The sequence below is a fragment of the Anabrus simplex genome, chromosome 3, assembly GCF_040414725.1.
Source record: "Anabrus simplex isolate iqAnaSimp1 chromosome 3, ASM4041472v1, whole genome shotgun sequence".
Lineage (NCBI taxonomy): Eukaryota > Metazoa > Arthropoda > Insecta > Orthoptera > Tettigoniidae > Anabrus > Anabrus simplex.
The window spans coordinates 264,927,339-264,954,136 of NC_090267.1; the positions used below are offsets into that span (position 1 = coordinate 264,927,339).

At 38.3% G+C, this 26,798-nt stretch overlaps 1 protein-coding gene across 1 annotated transcript in view; it reads right to left on the bottom strand.

Moving 5' to 3' along the window:
• msl-3 (male-specific lethal 3) overlaps positions 1-26,798 on the bottom strand; it is a 222,170-nt gene that overhangs the window by 120,935 nt on the left and 74,437 nt on the right. The window contains exon 6 of the mRNA XM_067143009.2: positions 19,748-19,908. Within this exon, the coding sequence (XP_066999110.2) occupies positions 19,748-19,908 (161 nt within the window). The remainder of the gene's footprint in view (positions 1-19,747; positions 19,909-26,798) is intronic.

A 26,798-nucleotide genomic window follows, 5' to 3' on the forward strand; every position in this document is an offset into this window, starting at 1 on the left:
TCATGAATCTGTTGCTTTTAGCAGAGGGCATTCTTAGAAACATAGGTCAAAGTGCTGATACCCAGTCTTTTATTAAATGTGACGCCACAAAACCTTCTCTTCCACTCGCTGACATCTTCTCCAGCCAGAGAACTGGTGGTAACTGAACGTGGCACTCGTGAAGCATGCATCATGCAATAACAGCGTAGCACATGGTACCAGTTTTAGTGAGCTCCTGACCTCTAGCGGCATCCTAGCGAACTAAGACCTGGACTGGGTTGTAGTGAATGGACCAGGAAATCTGAAAACACTACTTACGCTGTTATTGCATCTAGCTCCTCAATTGCTCCTCCTACATTAATGATGAAAGATGAAGATGGTAAAATGGCACGCAGTAAGAGTGAAAATGCTGAGATTATGGGAAAAGCATTCAGTAAACTTTTGACTTGTGAAGGACCTAAGGAATGGTTACAAATTAATACAAATACCCCAATAAAAACCAAATTTAATAATATAGACCTTCCAACATTGCAAGAATTAGAAAAAGTGTTTGTAGAGATGTGGATATATTCAAGTAACAGGTTCATATTTTCTTACATATGGCTTTAACAAAAATTTGTGGATTCTGAACAATTTCCGGAACATTGGACAACAGTCTTAATACACCCTCTGCACAAAAAAAAGGAGATAAGAGTAACCCAGATAATTACAGAGGATTATCTATCTTGGACAGCACTTAAATGATTTTTCTCAAGATCTTATATGGAAGGATTAAAGATAAACTAGAACAAGAGTTAGGAGAATACCAGGGAGGCTTTAGACCATGGAGAAGTTGTGCTGATGAGATTATCACTGTAAAATTAATAATGGCATACTACAGAAAACAAAACAAGCCTATAGTAGTGACATGTGTTGACTTGAAGGAGGCATGATAGACCTTCAATTTTAAAAATCGTACAGAATTCTGGACTCAATCCAAAATTAATTCAACCGATAAAACTTACTTTAATGACTCTGAGGATTAGATTTCTCAGTTTTGGGTGCTAATCTATATATATAAAAATGAAAGTTTGTATGTCTCGAATGGACTTAAAAACTACTGGACTTATTTTGCTGAAAATTTCATAATTTGTTTTAATTAATTCTGGGAGGGTTTAGAAGGTGGTTTGAATGAAACCGGATGGGTAGTTACTTTTATGATGAGTAATTTTATGTAATTAATTTAATTGCAAAGCCGCACTACGATTGGATCGACTTGGACAGATTGCCGCTAGGCGACAGCAGCTTACGCTATATTATGATAGTCTGGTAAGAAATGCTGTATATAGGAGGATGGGAACATGCTGCCATGTTTTATAGAGTATCTTTCTTGCTAAGAGGTTCATGACCGTGCCTATTATTTGGAAATAGCAATCCAACATGCCATGATCAAGATATAATTTTACATCATAGGACCAACTTTGACAGGTCTGTAAGTGTTTGGAGAATGTAGCTGTGTAACAGATGTAGAATATCAACATTGGAATGACACGAATGATCACCCACTCCTAATGAAGAGAAAGTGGGTATTCCCAACGAGCAAAGGTGATTCGATACCTAAATAATCTATATACTGTATATATAAATACAGTAGAAGTCCGTTATAGCGAGAATTCATGATGACGAAAACTTTACTCGCTATAACGGATTGTTGTTATATCCGATTTTTGTATTAAAGTCGGAAAACCCCCCATGCACATTAAAATCGGTATGAAACGGCAATCAGTTTGTTCAAAACTTGCATTTCGGCAGATGATATCCACACTACGGCTTACTTGTTTGTTATTTTTCGTAATCCGATACGTGAAAGTATGTTAAATTTCATTCTGAAAAAAATATAGTACCGTATTTCTCCGAATCCAAGATGAACCCCACTTTTTCCTTCAAGAAATTTAAATCAGGCTCAAAAAGAACTTTGTAAAATCATATGAATGCCTTGTTGTACAGTAGGCCTACGCATTTTTAGAAGGCGAGCATCGACTTTCGTCACGCCGCATCTTTTTTTTTTTTAGCGGGTGCACAATTATTCTTCATTTCCGCGGGTTTAAGGACCATTAACTTAATATTGGCATCATAATACCGAAGAAAACCAGCTGAAAATTTTCCGGCAATACCAATTCTATGCGTCTCTACAATACAATGATCCATCAGTAAATTATTCTTGCAGTCTATAAAACTGTTATTTTTACGCAGCGTCAGATATAACCAGCTACCGCTACATGCATGTCTCGCTTGCCGGGTTCGGCCAAATTCAGCGGCTAGCGATATATAGGCGTAATTGCGAACGTTGAAAGTCACGAACGAGTTTATATCGCCACGGTATGGCCATTTCACCCTTGCGTTTTTCATGCACACACCTCACAATTTCATCTTCGACTTCTTTAAAGCGTCCTTGTTACGGACCACTGAATGCATTTTTTGTACAGTACACATTTTTTTAGCGCTTTGTATTCACACTAACATCAAATATTGGCTTTAGTTAGGCCTATGCCGTATTTTCTTGCGGCTGCACAATTATTCTACATTTCTGAGTGTTTAATAATCATTAACTTAAAATTGGCAGCATAATATCGACTAGAACCTGTTGAAAATTTGCCGGCAATACCTTTTTCACGTATCTTTACAATACGACTATTCATCACGAAAATATTCCTGCTGTCTATAAACATTAATTTTACTATGCGTCGAGTACAATAGACGCATTATAACTCTGCCACTGAGTAGCCATGACTTTTCTAAGAATTCGAAGGGTCGCATGTTTTGATGCCATTCTGCAGATTTGAGAAACACTCAGGCACTGTACAACCGGTTGTCGCGGCTAGCGAAGTATAGTAAAGAGGCGGTCGTTTATTGTCGACGTGTTCTGTGCGCGTGTGAAAAGAAGCGGCATGGATACCGCGGTAGTTGTCAGTGGTATCCATTAACTTACTGTTAGACCGCGAATGCAACAACCTTTGAGTTTTCACATGAGATTCTGAGGAAGAAAGTCTTGGATATCTGTAGCAAACACCTCAGCTTTCTTCTTCAAACAGCGTCACCTTACCTAACCGTATATGTATCATGAAAACATATTTGAAACGCATGTAGAGAAATAACCTCCTAGCGAAAAATGTACATGGAAATAGCCGTAACTAGACGCGAGAGATATGAAATATCCTCTGAAATCAGTGATGTACTCTGCCATATCCTGAGGTGTATCACATTCTTACTTAATTTCCGTAATAACATTAAAATTAAGATATCGTTTACTTCAGTCATTACTTTTAACGAGTTAACAGCTGCTATCGGCCACATTATTTACGCATTTATTACAAAAACGTGTTAACCTCTTTCATTTCGAATTTTCTTTAGAGAACAGCAGTCTATGGGTATTATTAATCAACTCCAACATCACCTTTGAATGTCGAGAGAGCTCGCAAATGCACAAAGTGAGAAAACTATACTGTACCGAAGATGATCGATCGCATTTTGTTGCAAACGTTTCAGTTTTCTTATTTAAACAGCGTCACGTATCCTAACTTAACCGTGCTATACGTATGATGAAAACACACTTCAAGCGCCAGTAAAGAAATGATAACTTTCTCGCTATAAATTTTCATAATAGCCTTTCCGTAATTTAACCAGACGCGACAAAATATAAACTAACCTCTGAAATCAATTAAGCACTCTGCCATATCTCGAGGAGTATCCCATTCTTACTTAATTGCAGTATTTGGCCTCAAATGTAAGCGGTCGTTTAGTCAGCCCTAATTTTTAACGAGTTAACAACCGTTATCGGACACGTTATTTACGCATTTATTACGAAAATATGTTCTCTTTCATTTCGAATTTTCTTTACGGAACAGCTGTCGATGGGTATTACTAATCGACTCCGACATCGCCTTCGAATGTCGATGAGAGAAATCGCTAGTGCACATAGTGAGGAAATGATGCCGAAGGTAACCGATCGCATGCAATACCATCGCTGGGGTGCATAAATATCGGTAATGGAAAAATCGCGCGCGCTTTATCGCTCGTAATAACGGATGCGTCACTGACAGGGTTCTCGCTGTAACCGAAGGATGATATACAGTTTAATATAGGAATTTAGAAGGGACAGATAAAGTCGTCGCTATAATAGAGTTCTCGTTATATGCCGTACTCGCTATAGCGTTATATATATATGCATGTTTGTACCACATCTCCTCTTAAACCATTGGAGCGATTTCAACCGAACTTCATACACTCTTGACTTAGTATCAGGAGACAAACCGCGCGGCGGTAAGACACGACAGGCACAACATGGGGCGTGGGGCAAGGAGGGGGTTGAGGTATTGAAATAATCAAAAATAGTGTCGAATCCCTAGTTTTTGGGGTGGCTAAAATGGATAGTGACACTCCAGATTTTTTATAAGTCCAAGTTCAGCCCCCTTTGTGGTGGGGGGGCGAGGAGGAGTAGATATAAAAATAATCAAAAATAGTGTCGAATCCATAGTTTTCGAAGGTTGCTGAGGTGAATAGTGACACCCTGGAATTTATAAAGTCAAAGTTCAGGCCTCTATGGGGTGGGGGCGAGTGAGATATAAAAATAATAAAAAATAGTGTCAAATCCGTACTTTTTGGGGTCACTGAGATGAATAGTGACACTCCAGATTTTTATAAGTTGAAGTGCAGCCCCCTTTGTGGTGGTGGTGGTGGTGGGGGGGGGGGGGGGGAGGGGTAAGGAGGAGATATAAAAATAATTTAAAGTAGAGTCGAATCCATAATTGTCGGGGTCACCGAGATGAATATTGGCACTCCAGATTTTTTATAAATCCACGTTCAGCCCCTTTGTGGTGGCGGGTGAGAGGGAGATATAAAAATAATCGAAAATAGTTTCGAATCCATAGTTTTCGGGGTCGCTGAGATGAATAGTGACACACTGAATTTTTTATCCCTTGAGGAGTGAGATATAAAAATAATCATTGAATCCATAGTTTTCGGGGTCACTGAGATGAAGAGTAACACTCCGATTTATTTATAAGTCCAAGTTCAGCCCCGTTTGTGGAGGGGAGTGAGATATAAAAATAATCTGAAATAGTGTTGAATCTGTTTAAGGGATCACTGAGATGAACAGTGACACTCCAGAATATTTTTGGGCCCAAGTCAGTCCCCTTTGGCATAGGGGTGAGAAAGGGGGAAAAAAATAAAATGACCAAAATGACCGAGATTATGGATGTAGGTGTGTATTTTCCAGCATAGCTGTCAACTAAATTTGGTGGAGATATTGCTTACTATCTGTGAAAAATGCTGCGGTGGCAAGACAACCCTACAAACTTATGGGTAAGGGATGAAATCCAAACATGAATGAAAACGAATAATAATAGTGTTGAATTCATAGTTTTCAGGACTACTGGAGTGATTTGAATCAAACTTGGTACACTTATGACTTACTATCAGGAGACAAACTGAGTGGAGGTATGACAAAACTAGCACACCTAGGGGTGGGGGTGGGAGGGGGTGACATGGAAAATAATCGAAAATAGTATCGAATCCATCCTTTTCGGGGTTGCTGAGATGAATGGTGACACTCCCAGATTTTGAAGTCCATGTTCAGCCTCTTTTTCTATAGGGGGTGAGAAAAAGTGAAAAACAAAATTTCTAAAATGACCGAGATAACGGACGTATGAGTGTATGTCCCAGCATAGGTCTCAATCAAAATTGATACAGGTACGACTTCCCATCTGAAAATAATACCTTGGGGGTAAGAGACCCCTAGCACCCCTAGGTGCGGGGATGAATGTTAAAAAACACGGAAAGACGGGTGAAATATAAAAATAATAGACTACAAATATTAATATACAGTCCATAGTTTTCAGGGTCACTGAGGCGAATAAAGGCACTCTTGGATATCGTTGAAGTCCATGTTCAGCACCCATCAGCATGAAGATAAGAAGGGATGGAAAAGAAAATGTCCGAAAAATGGGAATTATGGATGTATGTGTGTTCATTACAACATAACCCTCATAAAAAATTCTGAAAAGAATACTGTTGGGTTAAAAAAAACCTAGTACTCCTAGAGAAGGGGGTGAAATATAAAAATAAACGAAAATGACTGATATTAATGTCGAATACATTGTTTACGAGGTAACTCAGTTGAACTATGACACTCAGGATGGTTAAGTCGTACTTCAACCACAATCAGTATGGAGGTTGAGAAGGGGTGAAAAAGAATGTAAAAAATAACCAAGAATATGGAAGTATGTGGGTATGTTCCAGAATAGCTCTCAATGAAACTTGGTACACATATGACTTGGTGACCATCTAGAAAAAGAACACTATGGAGATGAAACCTCCCAACCACAGCTCGGGGTGGGGAATGGGAGGGGATGACATGTTAAAATAAGGTAAAATAACAGATATTAATGTCAAATGCATTGTTTAGGTGCTGCTGAGATGAATCGTGATGCTTTGGATACCATTTAAGTCCATGTCCAGCCTACATTGAGACGGGGGGCCGAGAGGGGCTTAAAAGTCAATAATCTAAAATGACAGATTAATGTTGAATCCACTGCTTTTGGGATCACAAGGCTGATTGGTGACAGTCTCAATGACAGTTGAAATCGTGTACATCATATCAACAGTGGTGGGTAAATAGGCCTACATATATTATCTGTGCACCTTTTAGCGATAGATGTGTGTACGCGTTTGAGGAGTAAGGAGGGAGTTCTCCTGGTTCCGTTAGTACTGCCAACTCAATGGAAATGAAATCTGAATTGAATCGATAATATGATTGATCGATAGGAATTTTCTAAACCTTTCTTATCTTAAGCCAACAACTGTGTCACACACACACATTATATAACATGATATAACATTTCTCGATGCGAACCTTATTCCTAGAGTGAATTCTATAGTTTGGCTTTGCTGTGTAAATAAAAACAGTACTAGTACGTAAAGTGTACGCCAGATGTCGCACAGCGATGCATAAGCGATTCTTAGTTTGTGTTTCAAAGGTTGCCAATAGGAATCTCGAAGATAACCGAAGTCGAGCGATTCAGTACTAGGGTGTATATCTATCGCTAAAAAGTGTGCAGATAATAGTTATCACTTACTTGTTTGTAAGGATAAATTAAAAGAAGGCGTGTTTCTTTATTTTTAAAGGAGATTCCAAACACCAATGTTCACGTCTATTACCTTCAGTTTTGAGATATAAGTATCCCCATAAAAATAATTAACTTTTTTTTCACTTCCTTTCACACTCCCCCCCCGCCAAGTGAATTTTCCGGCAAAATATACTTCTTTCTTTAACAGTAAAGGATCTTCTAAATACCAATTATCACGACTCTAACTTCTTCAGTTTTTGATGTATGTGTCCTCATGAAAGGAATTCAACTCATTTTCACTCCCGCCCCCCAAGATGGTTTCCCCCTCACAACGCGTTTTTCTTTGTTTTTAAAGGAGATTCAAATTTCCACGTCTGTAACAAATTTAGTTTTTATTAGATGTACGTATTCTCATACAATTAAGTCAATTAATTTTTCAATTCTTTCACCCCCACCCCCCACTTCATTGGATTTTCCGAGAATACATGTTTCTTTACTTTTAAAGCAGATTCCAAATATCAAATTTCACATCTATAACATCTTCATTTTTGAGATATCATTAGCCTAATTAAAAGAATTCAACACCATTTTCAGTCACTTTTACCCCACCCCCCCTCCACCCAAGTGGTATTTCCGAAAACTAAAAATTCATGTTTCTTCATTTTTAATAGAGATAAAAAATACCATTTTTCACTTCTCTAACGTGTTAAGTTTTTTGAGATATACTGCATATATTTTAAAATTTCACCCATTTTTAGTTCCCCTTACGTGGAGTTTCCAAAAACAAATCACCTATGTTTCTTTACATTTACAGGAGATTCCAAATTACGTCTGTAACATTTTACGTTTCTCAGATATTCTGTAGATATAGTCTTTCAAAAAATTCACCCCAATTTGTCACTCCTGTTTAACCGCCATTAATTGGATTTTCCAAAAACAAAGAAAATACGTGTTTCTTTATTTTTAAAGTAGATCCCAAATACCAATTTTCAGGTCTGTAATATCTTCAGGTTCTGAAATATAAGTAGCCTCATTAAAGGCATTCAACCCATTTTTCGCCCTTTTCCACCCTTCCTATTTGGATTTTCCGAAAACAAAAAAATACGTGTTTCTTTATTTTTAATGAAGATTCTAGATACAAATTTTTACATCTGTAAACTTTAAAAGTTTCGAGATATAGATGCACTCATTTTAAAAATTCACCCCCTTTTCACCCTCCCATTAATTGGATTTTCCAAAAACAAAAAAATATGTTTTCCTTTATTTTTAAAAGAGATCAAAAGTACCAATTTTCAAGACTGTAATATCTTCAGTTTCTGAGATATAAGTACCGATATCCTGATTAAAGGCATTCAACCCCTTTTTCACCCCTCCTATTGGGATTTTCTGAAAAAAAAAAAAAAAAAAAGTATTTCCTTACTTTTAAAGAAGATTCTAAATACCAATTTTTACATCTGTAAACTTTTGAAGTTTTGAGATATAGATACACTCATTTTAAAATTTCAGCCCCCTTTTCACCCCCTTAGCGACGGAATATCCAAAAATCCTCTCTTAGCGAGCACCTACATCTTAATATGAATATATACCCAAAATTTCGTGTCTTTATATCCAGTAGTTTTGGCTCGGCGATGATGAATCAGTCAGTCAGTCAGTCAGTCAGGACAAGTTATTTTATATATATAGATGAACACGATTTTAGTGAAACACATAATATTTTAATCATATTATGTACATTTATTTGTAATGTGTATTTGTCTAAATGTTCTTAATTCATGCAATTTTGAGCTGAAGATGGTTCCAAGTGAACTGAAACTGCTACTCGATTATTAACCCGGGTGTGGTCGTGATGGGTCTACGAGACCCAGACGGACATATTTACTGGTGTTCCTGTTGTTGGAATGCACCGGATGCTTCCGCCTCCCTGGTAGCTTCTTGGCTCCCGACCTTCAACCGAACACATTAGCCCGCTCTCAGTTGCCTTGGAAACTTTGAGCGTACAGGCTGTTCAGGGTCTCGCAGATCCGGTGCTACTGTTAACATTAGTCTTTGTTGTCAAACTTTGCCTTGTTAGTTTAGTACACTTTTTCTTCTGTGTAACAATGGATAAAGCTAATTCTGGGAATAACTACCCTGTGCAAGCACCTGCCACAGAAGTTCCCAGGAAAACAACAAAGACAGGAAGACATCCTTCATCTGCCCCAAGTCCCAAAATTTCATTTGCAGAGAACATGGACAACTAGGCTGCAGAATGTGCATAGAAATTGATTAAAGTGATGATTCCCTGTACTTGGATGTGTTTCTAAAACTAATTTGATGTTTATTTTATGAATTATGACACATAATTCACACATACCTAAAAAATCCATATTTTTGTACCAATAGTTCAAGTGTGAAATTCTCAAAAATATGTTTTATTAAGACTGTGTAGAAAATAGATGAAAGTGTTGCTTAGTGCATGTAAATGCAGGGGAAAAAAAAGAAATTAATTACATTTTACTCTTACCATGTTTTACCTTTCACAAGTTAACGGAAAACAGTTTTTCAGTGTAATTATAAAAATACACTTTTTGTTAAGAAACAGAATAGTTAAATATTGTAGTCACGTAAACTAAATTAAACTAAGCAATGTCCTACAATACTGTAATTGGAAATAAAGTATAAAAATCTAATAGTAAAACACTGAGAAAAAATGGGTCTGAGAGACCCGGGTGCGACCGTTCATATTGACAAAACCCATGCGACCACTCCAGGGTTAAACTTTGATAATATATTTCTATAGCGTTGATTGGTGGAATATCCTTTGTAATATTCCGCTAAACGTATGTCGACATCAGGCTGGGAGCACACGGTGATAATATTGCTTTTCACATCACGTGCTGCGAAAATTTTAGTTTTAATTTTATAATATCTAGCCCGATGTTATCAGTCCAATTACCTGAAACAAGTTACTATGTGCCTTCAAAACACTAATAACTGTACTAAATGGTGAGATAATAGTCAAAACTTAAAATGTTACTAGGGAACATGCTCAAAGGATGACTTGTTCTGATCAGCTCACTTGCATAACATCATGACAAAAGGCGAGTGTACAGTAATTAACTTTAATCATAGATTTATTTTCCTAAACTGCAAATCTGACATCAAATTTGTAGCCAGCCTGATGAACTATTAGACGATGTGCATGTGTGTTCCTGCATCAGCTTGTTTGCATGCCAGGTCTGCGATTCATCCTTTGCTTTCCCACGCATTGTCGTGAAGGCCACTAGAAGCTCAACTGCATCCCCAAGCTGAGATGGCAATGCGTCATGCATTTAAGATCATCACGTTACTGACATGCCGTTGTCAATGAAACACAAGACTAAGCAGTAACAAAAAATAGATTTCTTGCATAGTAACACTTCAATTTAGAGGTTGACCAAAGGACAAAATACAGTAGAAGTCCACTATAGTGAGTATGGCATATAACGAGAACCCCGTTAGAACAATAACTTTTGTCCGTCCCTTCAAAATTCCTACATTTAACTGTGTATTATCCTTCGGTTACAGTGAGAACCCTATCACTGACGTGTCCATTATTACGAACGATTATGCACGCTCGATTTTTCTGTTGTCGATATTTATGCACCCAGTCATTATAATGCATGCGATCGATCATCTTCAGTACTGTATTATTTTCTCGCTACGAACACCAGCGAGCTCTCTCGTCGACATTCGAAGGCAATGTCGGAGTACATTGGTAATACCCGTCGACTGCTCTTCCGTGAGGAAAATGAAAGAGAAAATGTTTTCGTAATAAATGCACAAATAACGTGTCCAATAACCGTTGTTAACTCGTTAAAGATAAATGCTGAATAAACGATAATAAATAATTTTAATGCTAAATACCGCAGTTAAGTAAGAATGAAATAGGCCTACACCTCAAGATATGGCAGAGTGAGTCACTGATTGTGAGGTTAGTTTATATTTTCTTGCGCCCATTAAATTACGGAAAGGCTATTATGTAAATTTATAGCGAGAAGGTTATAATTTCTCTACTTCCGCTTGAAGTATGTTTTCATCAGACATATAGTACAGATAAGTTAGGATATGTGACATTATTTGAATAACAAAACTGAAACGTTTGCCACAAAATGCGATCGATCATCTTTGGTACGGTGTAGTTTTTGTGCTATGTGGATTTGCGAGGTCTCTCGTCAACATTCGTAGGCGATATTGGAGTCTATTATTAATACCCATCGACTGCCGTTCTCAAAAGAAAATTTGAAATGGAAAAGGATAACATGTTTTCATAATAAATGCGTAAATAACGTGGCCGAAGCAGTAGTTAACCCGTTAAAAATAAAGGCTGAAGTAAACGATCTCTTAATTTTAATGGTATACCGTATACTGAAATTAAGTAAGAAAGTGATACAGCTCAAGATATGGCAGGATACATCACTGATTTCAGAGGATAGTTTATATTTTCTCGCGTCTTGTTAAATTTCGGAAAACTATTCCCATGTCAATTTTTAGTGAGTAGGTTATCATTTCTCTACATGCGTTTCAAATAGGATTTCATAATACTTATACGATTAGGTTAGGTGATGCCATTTGAAAAAGAAAACTGAAATGTTTGCCACAGAAGCCTCTGGAGTGATACCGTATTTCTCCAAATCCAAGACGATGTTTTTTTCTCAGAATCTCATGTGAAAAATCAAGGGTCTTTTTGTATTCGCGGCCTGATAATAATGAACACTACTGGCAACTACCATAGTAACCACGCTGTTTCCTCTCAACCCGCACACAAAACTCGTTGACAATAAACGACCATCTCTTCATCGCCTACATCACAGTGCCTATGTGTAACGTCACTGGATCTCGGGAAATAGTGAGGAGAGAATGACATTCTATTATCCTCTACAAAAAAGTTTCTCAAATCTGCAGAATGGCATCAAAACATGCGAGCCTTCGAATTCTTAGAAAGGCCACGGCTACTCAGTATCAGAGTTATAATGCGTCTGCTGTACCTGACGCTTAGTAAAATGAAGTTTTATAGACAGCAGGAATATTTTTTTTTATAGATCGTCGTGATGTAAAGATACGTGGAACAGGTATAGCCGGCAAATTTTCAACGGGTTTTCGTCGATGTTATGATGCCAATTTTAAGTTATTGGCTATTAAACACCCGAAAATGTATAATAATTGTGCAGCTGCAAAAAAATACGGCATAGACCTAACTAAAGCCAATATTTGGCGTTACCGTGAAGCCAAAGATAGCTTAAAAATGCGTACTGCACAAAAAAATGCATTCAGTGGCCCGCAACAAGGACGCTTTAAAGAAGTCGACGATGAAATTGTGAGGTATGTGCACAAAAATGCATGGGCTGAATTGTCAAACCTCAGCACAATAAACTCGTTCATTGACTTTCAACGTCCGCGATTAAGACCTATACATCACTAAGCCGCTGAAGTTGGCCGAATCTGGCAAGCAAGATGTGCGTGTAGCGGCAGCTAGTTATATCTGACGCTGCGTGAAAGTAACAGTTTTCTAGTAAGCAAGAATATTTTCCTGATGGATCGTCGTATTTTAGATATGCATGGAATGTGTATTGCCGTCAAATTTTCAACGAGTTCCCTTTGATATTATGATGACAATTTTAAGTTAATGCTTATTAAACCCGCTGAATTAAAGCATAATTGTACAGCTGCAAAATATTACGGCATAACTAAAGCCAATGTTCGGCGTCTACAGTCTAAAAATGCGTACTGTATAAGAAAGACATTCATATGATTTTACAAAGCACTTTTTAAGCCTGATAATTTTTTAAGGAAAAAGTGCAGGTCGTCTTGGATTTGGAGAAATACGGTAATATATATTTTTTCAGAATGAAATTAAACACACATTTTCATGTTGTATCGGATTTCAAAAAGCAACAAACAAGTAAGCCACAGTGTGGATATTATCCGCGAAAACTCAAATTTTGAACAAACTTATTGCCATTTCATAAGGATTTTATGTGTATGGGGGGATTTCCCGACTTTTACAAAAATCGGATATAACGACAATCCACTATAGCAAGTAAATTTTTCACCGTTATGAATTATTGTTATAACGGACTTCTACTGTATATTTAATAATAACAAATATAGTGTAATGGAAAAATAAATAAAAGTCTACTGAATTTTATACAAAATCAGTGAAGATAGTTTTTAAAAATACTTATTGACTGTATGAAATGAGTAATGTTGCCTGTGTTGTTGAACTTATCTCACAAAATACTTTACCAGATACACTCAAATGATTTTAATTTATTTTAAAACTTACAAAAAAACAAGAAAAGATTGCAACTGTACTTGGAGGCTATTTATTAGTTTATATTCCAGTCGTAATTTACCAAAACTGTACGCCTTTCACTTGCAGAGGGGCTAGATTGTTTACATTAAAAAGACTTGGGAGTAAAAATACATAGTAATAGTACAGTACCTTGTCATTAAAAAAACACTGCTTATGAACATTTACTCAGAATCACAAGCAGAGTGGTTAGTTTCACTTTCGTCTCGTGGGTACCATCGGGAATGTGATGATCTTTGGTAATGTTTTGCATTTAAAGGTAACATAAGGTGGTAGTTTACGGCCGTCAGCGGTAATGGCCAACATATGCGTACAATATCACTTTTCGTTGCTGGTAGTTTTAATTAGAACACTTGCTGCTCCCTTCTCAGAAACAGTGGTGTTCCTTGCCATGTCAAAATACACAGGTGTTTGGTCAGCATTGCTGATCTGCAAGGGGCGATAGCGTACAAGTTCTCCTGCCTTAAACTGATCACATGCCTGTGAAACTAACTTTATTGGAGCAGTTGTTACGCATTTTTTAGCACAAAGATGTTTTCTGCCGCAGTGACAGGTAATTATGTCACATAACTGAGTAACCCACCCATGCCTTGCCTTGAGGAAGTTTCCTAGAATATTGTGTGAGATCGCGCAATTTACTGTGCTTTTAGTTGTAACATTTCATGGGAAACACTGCACCCGCTATTCTGCGTCCCTCTCACCCATTCCAGCAACTATTCCTCAACACCAGGGAACTTACCCGGTTTTGGGCCATGAAATTCGACTTGTGGCTTTCTCCAATTTCTCACCTATTTTTTGTGAACAGAAAACTCATGACCCACTGCTCTGTTATTTTCCTCCATGAATTGCACCACGTTTAGCTTGAATGAAGTTGTGTAATTGTTAACTTTCCCCATGACAAATATTTACTCACAAGCTCCATATGGTTGAGTACAGACTGTGTGGAGAAAGGCTTTCCATTTGTTACTGCGCGCGCGCGCGCACACATATTCTTGCGACAAGCCCACAAATTGGATGTGCGGCTCTTAATCAGCGCAAATATTTATGCAAGTATTCAATAAAAATTCAGGGGTGCGGCTGATATGCGAGTAAATAGGGTACAAAAAAAAAAAAAAAAAAAAAAAAGCTTTTCAATAGCAGGAAAATGAAGACAATTATAAAACAGTCACAGCCAGAAAAGGCTTATGCTAGTGAAACCATTTTAAAAACTACTAATGCAGCTGAAACAGACAAAAATACACTGACCAGCAAAATTAATGAATCACTTCATTCTTCAAAGGAAAAAGCATGTTAAATTGCGATGAAACTGTTTTATTATTTACATTGATTTTCTTCATGAAAAAATTATCTAAATAACTAAAGGTAGCAATAACAGACAGATAACATTACTTGGTAGAATTATTTTTCTCTCCACACTTTGCCTTTATGTTGCACCGACACAGATGCCAATGGGATGCAAAAGGGCTAGCTAGGAGTGGGAAGGAAGTGGTCATGGCCTTAATTAAGGTACAGCTCCAGCATTTGCCTGGTGGGAAAATGGGAAACCACGGAAAACCATCTTCAGGGCTGCCGACAGTGGGGTTCGAACCCACTACCTCTCAAATTCAAGCTAAATGCATGGCAAACTTGCTCGGCGGTGGTATACAATTTCTAATCATAAGATTGCAAGCCAAAATATGGGTTCAATTCCAAACCTCTCCACAGTGTTCATATGGAGTGAGGGCATATGACACTGTCGATGGTAACTTGTCAGTTAGATGGAGATATTAAGCCTTGAGCAGATCCATTGCTGCTATTCGACAGGAGTAGGCTATACAGTATTAATTGTAGAGGTTTCAAAATGAATAGGCCTACATCAATATATTTTAGAAAATTATATTTTCATTTCTTTAATGGTCATTTACTTCTGCTAACTGTTGAAAATTAAATCACTAACTTGTACTATGAGGACCCGATATAACAGGACTTTTACTCCATGGCACGAAAGATAAATTATATCATTCATTTAATCTCATTAACTCCTCTGATGATGTTGACGTCTGGAAGGGTATCTGGTTGTAAAAACTCGCTACAAAGATTCATCTCGCTTCAAACCTGACCCTGGACGTATATATATATGAGTTTTGTCTGTACATTATTCAGAATTTAAAAAGAATGGTATTTCTGTATCGGTCATGTCCACAGTAAAAAGGATATTAATTTTTTAATTTTCCATAACTTGTGACTGACTGACTGACTGACTGACTGACTGACTGACTGACTGTCTGTATGTATGTATGTGCATCACGAGAAAACGGCTGAAGGGAATTTAAAGAAAATCGGTATGAAAAGTCTAGAAACACAAGTGGCTATAATCTAGGCCATATTTGATTCTCAAATATTTATGTTATTGGTCCAATCGATAAATAATACATAAAAGTTACACAAGATTAATTTTTTTTTTTACAACTTGCTTTACGTCGCAGAGACACAGATAGGCCTTACGGTGACGATGGGACAAGAAAGGTCTACGAGTAGGAAGGAACCGGCTGTGGCCTTAATTAAGGTACAGCCCCAGCATTTGCCTGGTGTGAAAATGGGAAACCACAGAAAACCATCTTCAGGGCTGCTGACAGTGTGGCTCGAACCCACTATGTCCCGAATACTGGATACTGGCCGCACTTAAGTTACAGCAGCTATCGAGATCGGTCTTGTACACTTTTACTTTTACTGTACCGGATATGATAACAGAGATGATAACGAATTTTGATTTTTGTTGCTAAGTCCATATCAACGCCGAACCATGAGAAAATGGGTATGGGTGAACAGAATTTAAAGAAAATCAGTACGTAAAGTCAGGAAATAAGGAACTACAGTCTAGGCTATAAATAATTTTATTCACGCTGGATGAAATGGTAGTTTAGGGGAAAACACCTGACATTTAATTTTAAAATACATATGTTATTAGTGGCCCTTTTGAAAAGTACTACATAACAAAAGTTATAGAGAATACAAATTCCGATCATTTATGTCTTCTTCAGTTCTACCGTACCGACTTGGTTGAGGTGATTACTGTTTTAAGAGGAAGTACAAGTAGGCAACCATCTCAATATAACAATAATCAGAGAGAAAAAATGGAAGGGATCCGACACTTCGAAAAATCAAGGTATCGGCCTAAGAAAGACAAGGCCACGAAGGTCACGAAAATGAAAGACTCCGCAGCCTTCCATGCATAATACTGTCGGGGTCGGAAAAGAAGAAGAGTTGACCAAGGGAGATCGTAAAGGAACGATCGTTTGCAGAATTAGATGAGAGGGAGTCATGAAAGAAAGGAAGACTACCTTTACATTATATGCCCTAATGTCGCAGTGTGGGAACAAAACTAAATGTGAAGGACTATAATATTGAAAGTCCATAAATATAATCAACAATAACATTAAAATGACCACTGTCTTTTGTGATATGCCTTGTCTCTTCTGCTGCCTCTCATCTGAAATAGATGGAATTACTGTCTGAATATTGGCGGGAAGTAGTTGGGGAGTTAGACAACTTTCTTCTTTAACATGCCATTCCTTTGGTTCGTTAATTTTCTGATACTACTGGTATGTAATACACTGGTTCATCAGAGTATTCCAGCTATTGGATCCCTACTCTGCGGTGCTGATTAGAATGAGCACTGTGCACACTTAAATGAATAATGGCAGAGGATTGTTCAGAGATGTCTGCAGCCTGGTCATTCCAGCTCTGGAATTTTGAACTGCTGGATCGGCAGCATAGTACTGTTCATTAAAAGTGAGAAAATGTGCGGTTTTTCATCTGATTATTTAATATTATAGCATTGCTTGTAATCGTGACATTCCTATGACTTCATTGTAATGACCTACGTTGGTTTCAGTTGGGAAAATCACATAGACGGTCTTTCTGAGGAACTAAAAAGGCAGGTGGAGAGTGAGTGTATGCCCTCATGATGAAAACTGCCCAACTCGATTGACTGGCAGTAGGAAAGTGGGCCTGCCAACATAATGAAGGCTCCCCAACTTGATAGTGACTGATAGTAGGAAAGAGGATGTGCCATTACAATGAAAATTCCGTAACCCAATCTTCACAAGAGGAAAGACGGATGGTGACTTCCCCATCCCGTTTCTGGGGTAACGTTAAAAGCTATGCAATTTAATATAATCTTACTCATGTGTACACTACTTAACCTAGAATTCTTTACACAATGTAGAATTCTGCATCGAAGCAAGGGCACATCACAGCTAGTATATACATAATGCTAGCAATTATTCCTACATATATATTTGCCAGAAAATAGATTACAGTGAAACCTCGATTCCCCGTTTTTGGAGGGACCACAGAAAAACGCATACAAAACGGGAAAACGGAATATCCAGGAACGAATGAAAATCAACAGTTTGGCTAAACATCACAAAAATGATATATGTATGGTATGGTATAATTATAATATTACAAACACTCCTAAACCAAACCAAACCAAACCAAACTACAGCCCCAACTGGCCTTCGTCTACCAAGCGACCATTGCTCAGCCCAAATTACGAGGTGATGCATGATCACTGTGACGAATCCTCTAGGCCGTATTTCATGGCTCTCAAGACCAGGGTCGCCATCTCACCATTAGATAGCTTCTCAATTAAAGGTAATCATGTAGGGTGAGTGGACCTGGAAACAGCCCTCAAATCAAGGTAAAAATGCCTGACCTGGCCAGGAATCGAACCTGGACCCTCCGGGTGAGAGGCAGGCAAGTTAGACCGCGGGGCTGGCTTCAAATATTAATTAGCGGTACACGAGTTAAAAATCTCTATACTTTACATTCAGTTTTACCAGGAAACTTCTTTCAGTTCTGCAACTTTGATCAGCCAAACTCTTCGAAAAATCTAATAATGTCAAGCCAATCAACAATCGACCAGAAATTCCCTAAAACTAGTAAAATAATGCACATCAGATACAAAAGCCTCCAACATAATGGCCAAATGCCTTTTTTATTTAATCCTCCATTGTAAATTGCTTACCGCTATACTGCTTGTCGTCATTTTCTGGAAATCTTGTACCGCGTAAATTAGGCCTATTTTGACTTTTAAAGGTTATGTTGAAATAAAGAATATGGCTTTGAGTTTCAAATGTAAATATCGATTCTCACAAGTTCTCGAATGCAGTACATTCAATTTTGTCCATCACTAACCACAATCAAATTGGAAAGAGAAGAAATATTATCCAAACTTCAGAAATTACGTTTATTCATGACCTTGAACTCGGCTCGAAAGCGCGCTCACTGCACAAGTCAGTACTACTGGGAAATGATACAAACTTTTTATATGCAACTCTACGCAAATAAAAAGACGGCTGTTTTTATGGCATTTTAATACAAAAACGTAAAATTCTCGGTCTTATACAATATTAGGACCAAAACAGTAGACCCCTAATAGGCACCCAAGACCTCCCATGTATGACATCTGTTCTGGTCTCAATAATACGATCGTATATTTTTATATTACAGCGCTAGATTTGCGTTAAGAAGGAGCAGTTTTGATTTCTGCCTGAAAGGCTAATGACTATACAGAGCCCTGGGGCAAGTGCCGAAACCCTGTTAGGCGATACAATCGAAAACATTTAAAAAAAATAAACATCTAACCCTGGGCATAACGTATATGTTTTACAAATACGAACATTTTACTAAACTCATTCCGTCTTCAAGTAGAGCTGTCCGTTTCATTCAAATTGTTGTGGCCACTCTCTGCTTTATGATTTCCAAGGATTCTCTAAACAATACCACCCGAATGCAATGCTAAGATACAAGTTCACCGCCGATTGCTTTTCCAGTACAGTACTTGCTCTAATTATCGCCGTAGCCGTCTTTTCGCGAGAGACAGTTTCTTGAAAAACGCTTTATCGAGGATTTACCATTGATAGGACTGAAATTTCCAGATGGTTCATCCGGGAAATCTTTTCTTCGAGGAACAGATAATGCAGGATTTTTACACCATGATTTAGTTAGAATGCTTGCGGAGCCACGTAATCTGAATGAATAATCCGGGAAAATGTAGTTTCTGGGAACAGATAATCGAGGTTCCAGTGTATAGTACTTATATTTCAATCACTCATCCCAGTAAATTCAAACTCTTACAGCACAGTTTCAAGGCTACTCAGAGTTGTTTCTGTCACTTCCTTGATATAAAAGGGACAAAATAGTTACAAATTTGCTGATGTATAATTTCCGTCTCACTAAAGTTCTGCTATACTAACATTTGAACAAGAAGGAAAAACATGACAGGAAACGTTCACATCAAGCTATTTAATTAAAAGTTCCCGACAGTGTTAAGAGAAAACAGCCTTACCTACGAAATGTTCGATCCAGATCTCTAGCTTTATTACTCTGATGATAACGGTATCGTCGCTGGGGTTTGTCCGTTAAGTTGCACAACTGGTTCACAGCACAATGTTTCACATAGCCCTCCAAGATGGTAGCTACGTTGGGTTCAGCAGGTAACTTAACAAGCTGTCAAGAAATTTAAAAAAATATATATCAGTCACAGTTCAGTCCCTTTAAAAATTCTTGTACAATGTTTTTTAAAGCACCAGTACTGTACTGTGTAATAGGAGTGGGGATTCAATCACATCTGACGTGCTGATGATGGTCCTGCTTGTGCCAAGGCAACTTCATCTGGGATGTGACAGTTGACAGTTGCTGGGTTCTCACTGAAGTGACTGTGGTTAGAATCCTAGTCAATGCATGAGGCATAATTGAAATGAACCGTAACATCCCTTGTGGTTCGGAATTTTCGTAAAACAAGAGATCTTGTGGCAAAGTTCACAACACCAAGAGTGGTGTAACACTACAAGCTAGCTTACTAGCCTGCATTTTCTGCTTGTCTACCTTCCAGAGATCGATAAGACCATAAGAGTTCAAAGCTCACTGGATTTATGCAAGACAAGTCAGGTTGTGAGTTTCACAAATAGGGAAAGTTCTCTCAGTTTTAATTACTGCATTGATGGGGTGAAAGTTTTTTATGGGAATCATTGTAAGTACCTAGGTGTTAATATAAGGAAAGATCTTTGTTGTGAACGACAAAACAACATATTTGTACATAACAAGGTTCATTTCCATAGGTGTACAAATACTTTTTTTTTTTTTGCTAGGGGCTTTACGTCGCACCGACACAGATAGGTCTTATGGCGACGATGGGATGGGAAAGGCCTAGGAGTTGGAAGGAAGCGGCCGTGGCCTTAATTAAGGTACAGCCCCAGCATTTGCCTGGTGTGAAAATGGGAAACCACGGAAAACCATCTTCAGGGCTGCCGATAGTGGGATTCGAACCTACTATCTCCCGGATGCAAGCTCACAGCCGCGCGCCTCAACGCGCACGGCCAACTCGCCCGGTGGTGTACAAATACAATTTTGAAACAAGTCAGATGGAGGACGAGACTGCCGTACATAAGCAGACACACCACATCACTCAGAAGGTGATTTAAATATTCATTACACATGAATAAACACTAGACATTTACACATATGTACAAGAAGATGTATTAATAGAGGTACACCAAAATGCGCGTACAGCTGCCGGTCGCCATGTTCAGTCTCAATATATTAACGGACACGGCAGCATGTTGCCAACTGTGACCAATGAAATAAGGCAGGCAAGTTGCCAATACAAAAGCCGCAACAATTTTCTTTGGGGTAATCACATAAATGGGATTGTAAATAAAGGGTACAGATCTCTGCACATGGTTAAGAGGGTGTTTAGGGGTTGTAGTAAGGATATAAGGAGAGGGCATATAAGTCTCCGGTAAGACCCCACCTACAGCATGGTTCCAGTGTATGGGACCCTCACCAGGATTACGTAATTCGAGAACTGGAAAAAATCCAAAGATAAGCAGCTTGACTTTTTCTGGGTAATTTCCAGCAGAAGAGGAGCATTACAAAAATGTTGCAAAGTTTGGGCTGGGAAGACTTGGGAGAAAGGAGACGAACTGCTCCACTAAGCGGCCTGTTTGAATTATACTGTGTTTTATTGTTCATGACAAGATGAAATTTAATTCCATGTCTTCATCATTCAATTTTTTAAATGTTACATTGTAATGGTCATAGTTTTAGATTTCTTTATGCCCCCCCCCCCCCCTCCCTCTTTCACTAGGTCTTATTGTATACTGGAATTTTAATTCAACTAACTGAAGAAGAGAATGTATATATATTTTCAAAACATGTACTAGATGTAATGTTGAGGTGAAAGGTAAATAAAAATCAATATATAGTATTGACTAGGTGGATCATTTACCTAAATATTTGTTAATATTCTTGCTGTCTATAAAACTTAATTTTACTAAGAGTCAGGTACAGTAGACGCGTTATAACTCTGCCATTGAGTAGCCGTAGCATTTCTGTAAGAATTCGAAGGCTCGAATGTTTTGATGCCATTCTGCAGATTTCAGAAACGTTTTTGTAGAGGCTAACAGAATGTCATTCTATCTTCACTATTTCCCGAGATCCAGTAATGTTACACTCAGGCATTGTACAACTGGTTGTCATGGCTAGCGATGTATAATAAAGAGGCGGTCATTTATTGTCAACGAATTTTGTGTGTGCGTGCGCGTGTGAAAAGAAGCAGCGTGGTTACTGCGAGAGTTGCCAGTGGCATTCATTACTGTTAGGCTGCGAATGCAAGACGACCCTTGATTTTTCACGTGAGATTCTGAGGGGGGAAAAAATGTCCTCTTGGATTTGGAGAAATATGGTTATCACTCCACAGTTTTCTTCTTCAAATGGCATCACCTGACCTAACAGTTATGTGTCATGAAAACATATTTGAAACGCATGTAGAGAAATGAATTATCCTCGATAAAAATTTACATGTGAATAGCCTTTCCGAAATTTAACTAGACGCGAGAAAATATGAACTATCCTCTGAAATCAGTGATGTCTGCCATATCTTGACGTGTATCACATTCTTACTTAATTTCATTATATAACATTAAAATTAAGAGATCGTTTACTTCAGCTGTTATTTTTAATGAGTTGACAACAGCTATCGGCCACATTATTTATGCATTTATTACGAAAACTTGTTTTCCTCTTTCAATTCAAATTTTTTTAGAGAACAACAGTCGTTGGGTATTACTAATCAACTCCAACATCCCCTTTGAATGTCGATGAGAGAGCTCGCAAATGCACATAATGAGAAAACTATACCGTACCAAAGATGATTAATCGCATTTTGTGCCAAACTTTTCAGTTTCCTTATTCAAACTGCGTCACCTATCCTAACTTAACCGTACTATACATATGATGAAAATATACTTCAAGTGACAGTAGAGAAATGATAACCTTCTCGCTATAAATTTACATGATAATAACCTTTCTGTGATTTAACCAGATGCGAGAAAATGTAACCTAACCTGTGAAATCAATTATGCACTCTGCCATATCTCCAAGTATCTTATTTTTATTTTACTGCAGCATTTAGCATTAAAATTAAGCGATTGTTTAGTCAGCCTTTATTTTTAATGAGTTAAGAACTGTTATCGGACATGTTATTTACGCATTTATTACGAAAATATGTTCTCTTTCATTTCAAATTTTCTTCACGGAACAGCAGTTGACGGGTATTATTAATAGACTCCGACATCGCCTTGGAATGTCGATGAGAAAACTCACTAGTGGACATAGTGAGGAAACAATAACGAAGACAAGCAAATGCAACATAATCGCTGGGGTGCATAAAAAGCGGAAAAAATCGTGCGCGCTTAATGGCTCGTAATAACAGACGAGTCAGTGATAGGGCTCTTGCTGTGACCGAAGGATAATACACAGTTTAATATAGGAATTTTGAAGGGACAGCACAACATTGTCGGTATAACTGGGTTCTCACTATATCGGACTTCTACTATATGTACGTGTGTGTGTGTTAGAATGAAGGGCATTTGTATACAGTGAGATTTGGTGTTTTGTGCAAGATATTAATTTATTACATGAACCTACGTTTAAGAAGTTACATTAGGTGGTGTATTACGGTTACATTTAGTGTCGAGTCACTCTAATATCCAAACGTCACTGTGTTGTTCATTTTGAAACAGGAGGTGCTCGGAGGGAGTTTTTAGCCTGCCTGAGGCGAATGCCACATAATGTGCAATACTTTGAAGCTTGATTTGAGTGAGGTCATGGTTTGATTTAACCATGATGTATGGGGAAACCATGTGACTATAAGAATCTATAAAAGGGCTAGGATCCCATAGTGGTTAGTCATATTGATGGTGAGGCCTCAGTTGGTCAGTCAGGTGGATGGTGAAGAAGCAGTCAGTTGGATATGGAGTCTTCAGTGGTAAGATGTATTATGTTTGGAGTGTGTTCAGTGTATGTGTTCGGTCGAGTCAACTTGTGTTGTTTTGGAAATATCCAAAGATAGAGTCTTCAAAATGGAGACTAACAGTTCGGTGGATTATATGTAAAGTTGATGGTGCAGTATGGTTATATTTACAGGCCATGCTATATCTCGTTGGTGCAGCTAAAAGGATAAGTCACCAAATCAGGTTTGAGATACCTACAACTGATGCCAATTCCAAGAAATATGTCACAGGAACACTCGAAGTGTCCAAGGTACTGTAATATGAACCAGTGAGGGATAAATTTGCTGTACAGGTGAAGAGTATTTTAACTTTAATGCCTAGAGCTTCAGTCCGTTTTAATTTCAGAGTTTTATATTGTAATTTCAGTATCGCAGCAAATCTCACTATTTTATTCCAAAATTTAAGAATATAATTTGTTTAGTATCAAGTGCAGTTATTTTTTTTCCCCATGGTAAAACAGGTAGTCCCAAATTACAGTTGGGAACCAAATGTCAATATCCTTTTCCCAGAACCTATATGTTATGCTGGCGAAGTAAGCTTATTACCCTACACCCTAGATATACCGTATTTCCTGGCATAATCGTCACATCCTTTATTTTCAATACAAAAATCAGACTTTAAACATTTAATCACATAATCTTCGCACGTCCAAATTTTGTTCACCAATCTGCTTAAAAGGTAAATGGAACTGCAATGTAAGTTGCACATGAATGTGCAATTTAAATACGTGTATAGTTTATGGGCAATTTGGCAACACAGTCACATTTGCGAGATGTTGCACAACGTATAAATAAATAATACCGGTCTAAGTATGACGCATGGCTTACCGGTAGGCTATCGGAAGTTTGACAACGTGGTCGTGAGACAGTGTGCAATTTATTCACCACCTACGTATTATAAGTTCTCATTTGAAGTACGTAAGGCTGTAAGTTATCGCTTACCGACAACGTCGCCAGGAAATACTGGTACCAACACACACTTGTCTTCTAGTAGACAAGAAGTCTGATAGAATTCTGCGTTATTACAACCACCCGCCCCCCCGGCGCAACAGTCGCGAAGGACCTTGGCCTAGCAAGCGACTGCTGCTCAGCCTGAAGGCCTGCAGATTACGAGGTGTCGTGTGGTCAGCACGACGAATCCTCACAGCCGTTATTCTTGGCTCTCTAGACCGGGGCCGCCATCTCACTGTCAGATAGCTCCTCAATTGTAATCACGTAGGTTGAGTGGACCTCGAACCAGCCCTCACATACAGGTAAAATTCCCTGACCCGGCCGTGAATTGAACCCGAGGCCTCCGTGTAAGAGGCAGGCACGCTACCCCCACACCATAGGGCCGGCTCCTGCGTTATTGCGCACGAAGTGAAATCCAAGACGATAACGCAGATTTCCAGGAAATTATTCAGCTCACAGTCAGCCGAATTATTTATGATGTCTCAGTTGTCATCGCTAACTCTTATCTTACTACTACATCATAAGTGTCTGGGCATGGGATGAAAACTTTTATCCAAGCAGTCAAGATAATTATTATTCAATGGTATTAAAGTTTTATTTTATAAACTCGTAAGAAATGTAATGTAAAATCATCAATAACTGGGAAGAAAAATTAACCTAATTACCGTACCTATGTTTAAAAGAAATTTAAAAAAAGGAATGTTTGTTACTGACGTCTTGGCACACGGTCACCTACAGTAGATCTACACCGCACTAGCTAGAGCGATGTATGAAGACGTCCGTGCTCTGGTTTGCGAGCTTTGCGCAAGCACACTAGTGTGTCATAACCAACGAGCTCAACTGATAACAAATTGCTGCATGCTTCCTTGCTGCCTAACAGTATTGGCTGCTCTGGAATGGACAGATCACAGATGCATTTATTTGTTTGTGACTGACGTGATTACTGTAGGCATGTGAGCGTGAGAATTTAAGTTCTTAATTTGTGTTTGCGGTGTTTGTAGAAATAATTTGTTTTAATAGTGAACAATTACGGAAAGTCATTTATATTGCAAAACATTAACGTGTGAAGCATTTATAAGCGATTATGGGTAAATATAGAAACTATTCTGCGGGCTTCAAGCTCTGCGCAATTGCCTTCGCTGAACAGCACGGGAACAGAGCTGCAGGAAGAAAATTTTCAGCGAGTGAAAAGTTGGTGCGTGACTGGCGGAAATTAAAAAAAACAAGCCAAAAAGCACAAACCTTTCTAGACGCGCGTTTAGAGGTCCTAAAACAGGGAAGTTTCCTATAATTGACAAAAAAATGTTTATGCACTTAAATGAAATACATAGCAATGGCTGCAGTGTATCATATGAAATGTTACAAATTAAGAGACGGGAGGTAGTGCGCAAACACAACATAACTCAGTTTAAGGCGAGTCGTGGGTGGATTAAGGGGTTCCGTGACGACACAATCTGTCGGTGCGAAGGAGAACAACACTAAGCCAAAAGTTGCCTGCTGATTATACGGACAAGATTGTAAATTTTCACCGATTTGTCATACGTTTGCGCAAGGAAACTTCGTACTTGCTTTCTCAAATTGGTAATGTCAATCAGACTCCAATCTTTTTTAATATGCCTCACAACAGCACTATTGCGCTAAAAGGATCACGGAGTGTATTAATGAAAACCAGCGGTAGTGAGAAGTTGCGATGCATGACAATGTTAGCCATTACAGCTGATAGAAGAAAGCTGCCGCCTTACATCCTTTTCAAGAGAAAAACGATGCCTAAGAATAAACAGTTTACCCGTGGAATTCATGAACGAGTGCAACCAAAGGGTTGGATGGATGTAGAACTCATGCTGGACTGGGTAAAAACTGTGTGGGATAGAAGACCCGGTGCACTACTAAAACAACCAGCTCTGCTTGTTTTAGATAGTTTCCGAGGTCACCTCGTGAACGAAGTGAAGCAACTTCTCAGTAAAAATAAGACACGACAGATAGTCATTCCTGGTGGCCTAACATCTGCTTTGCAACCACTAGACGTATGTATTTATAAACCCTTTAAAGACCACTTACGTCGATTTTACGAGTGGATGATGAGCAGCGATCAGCA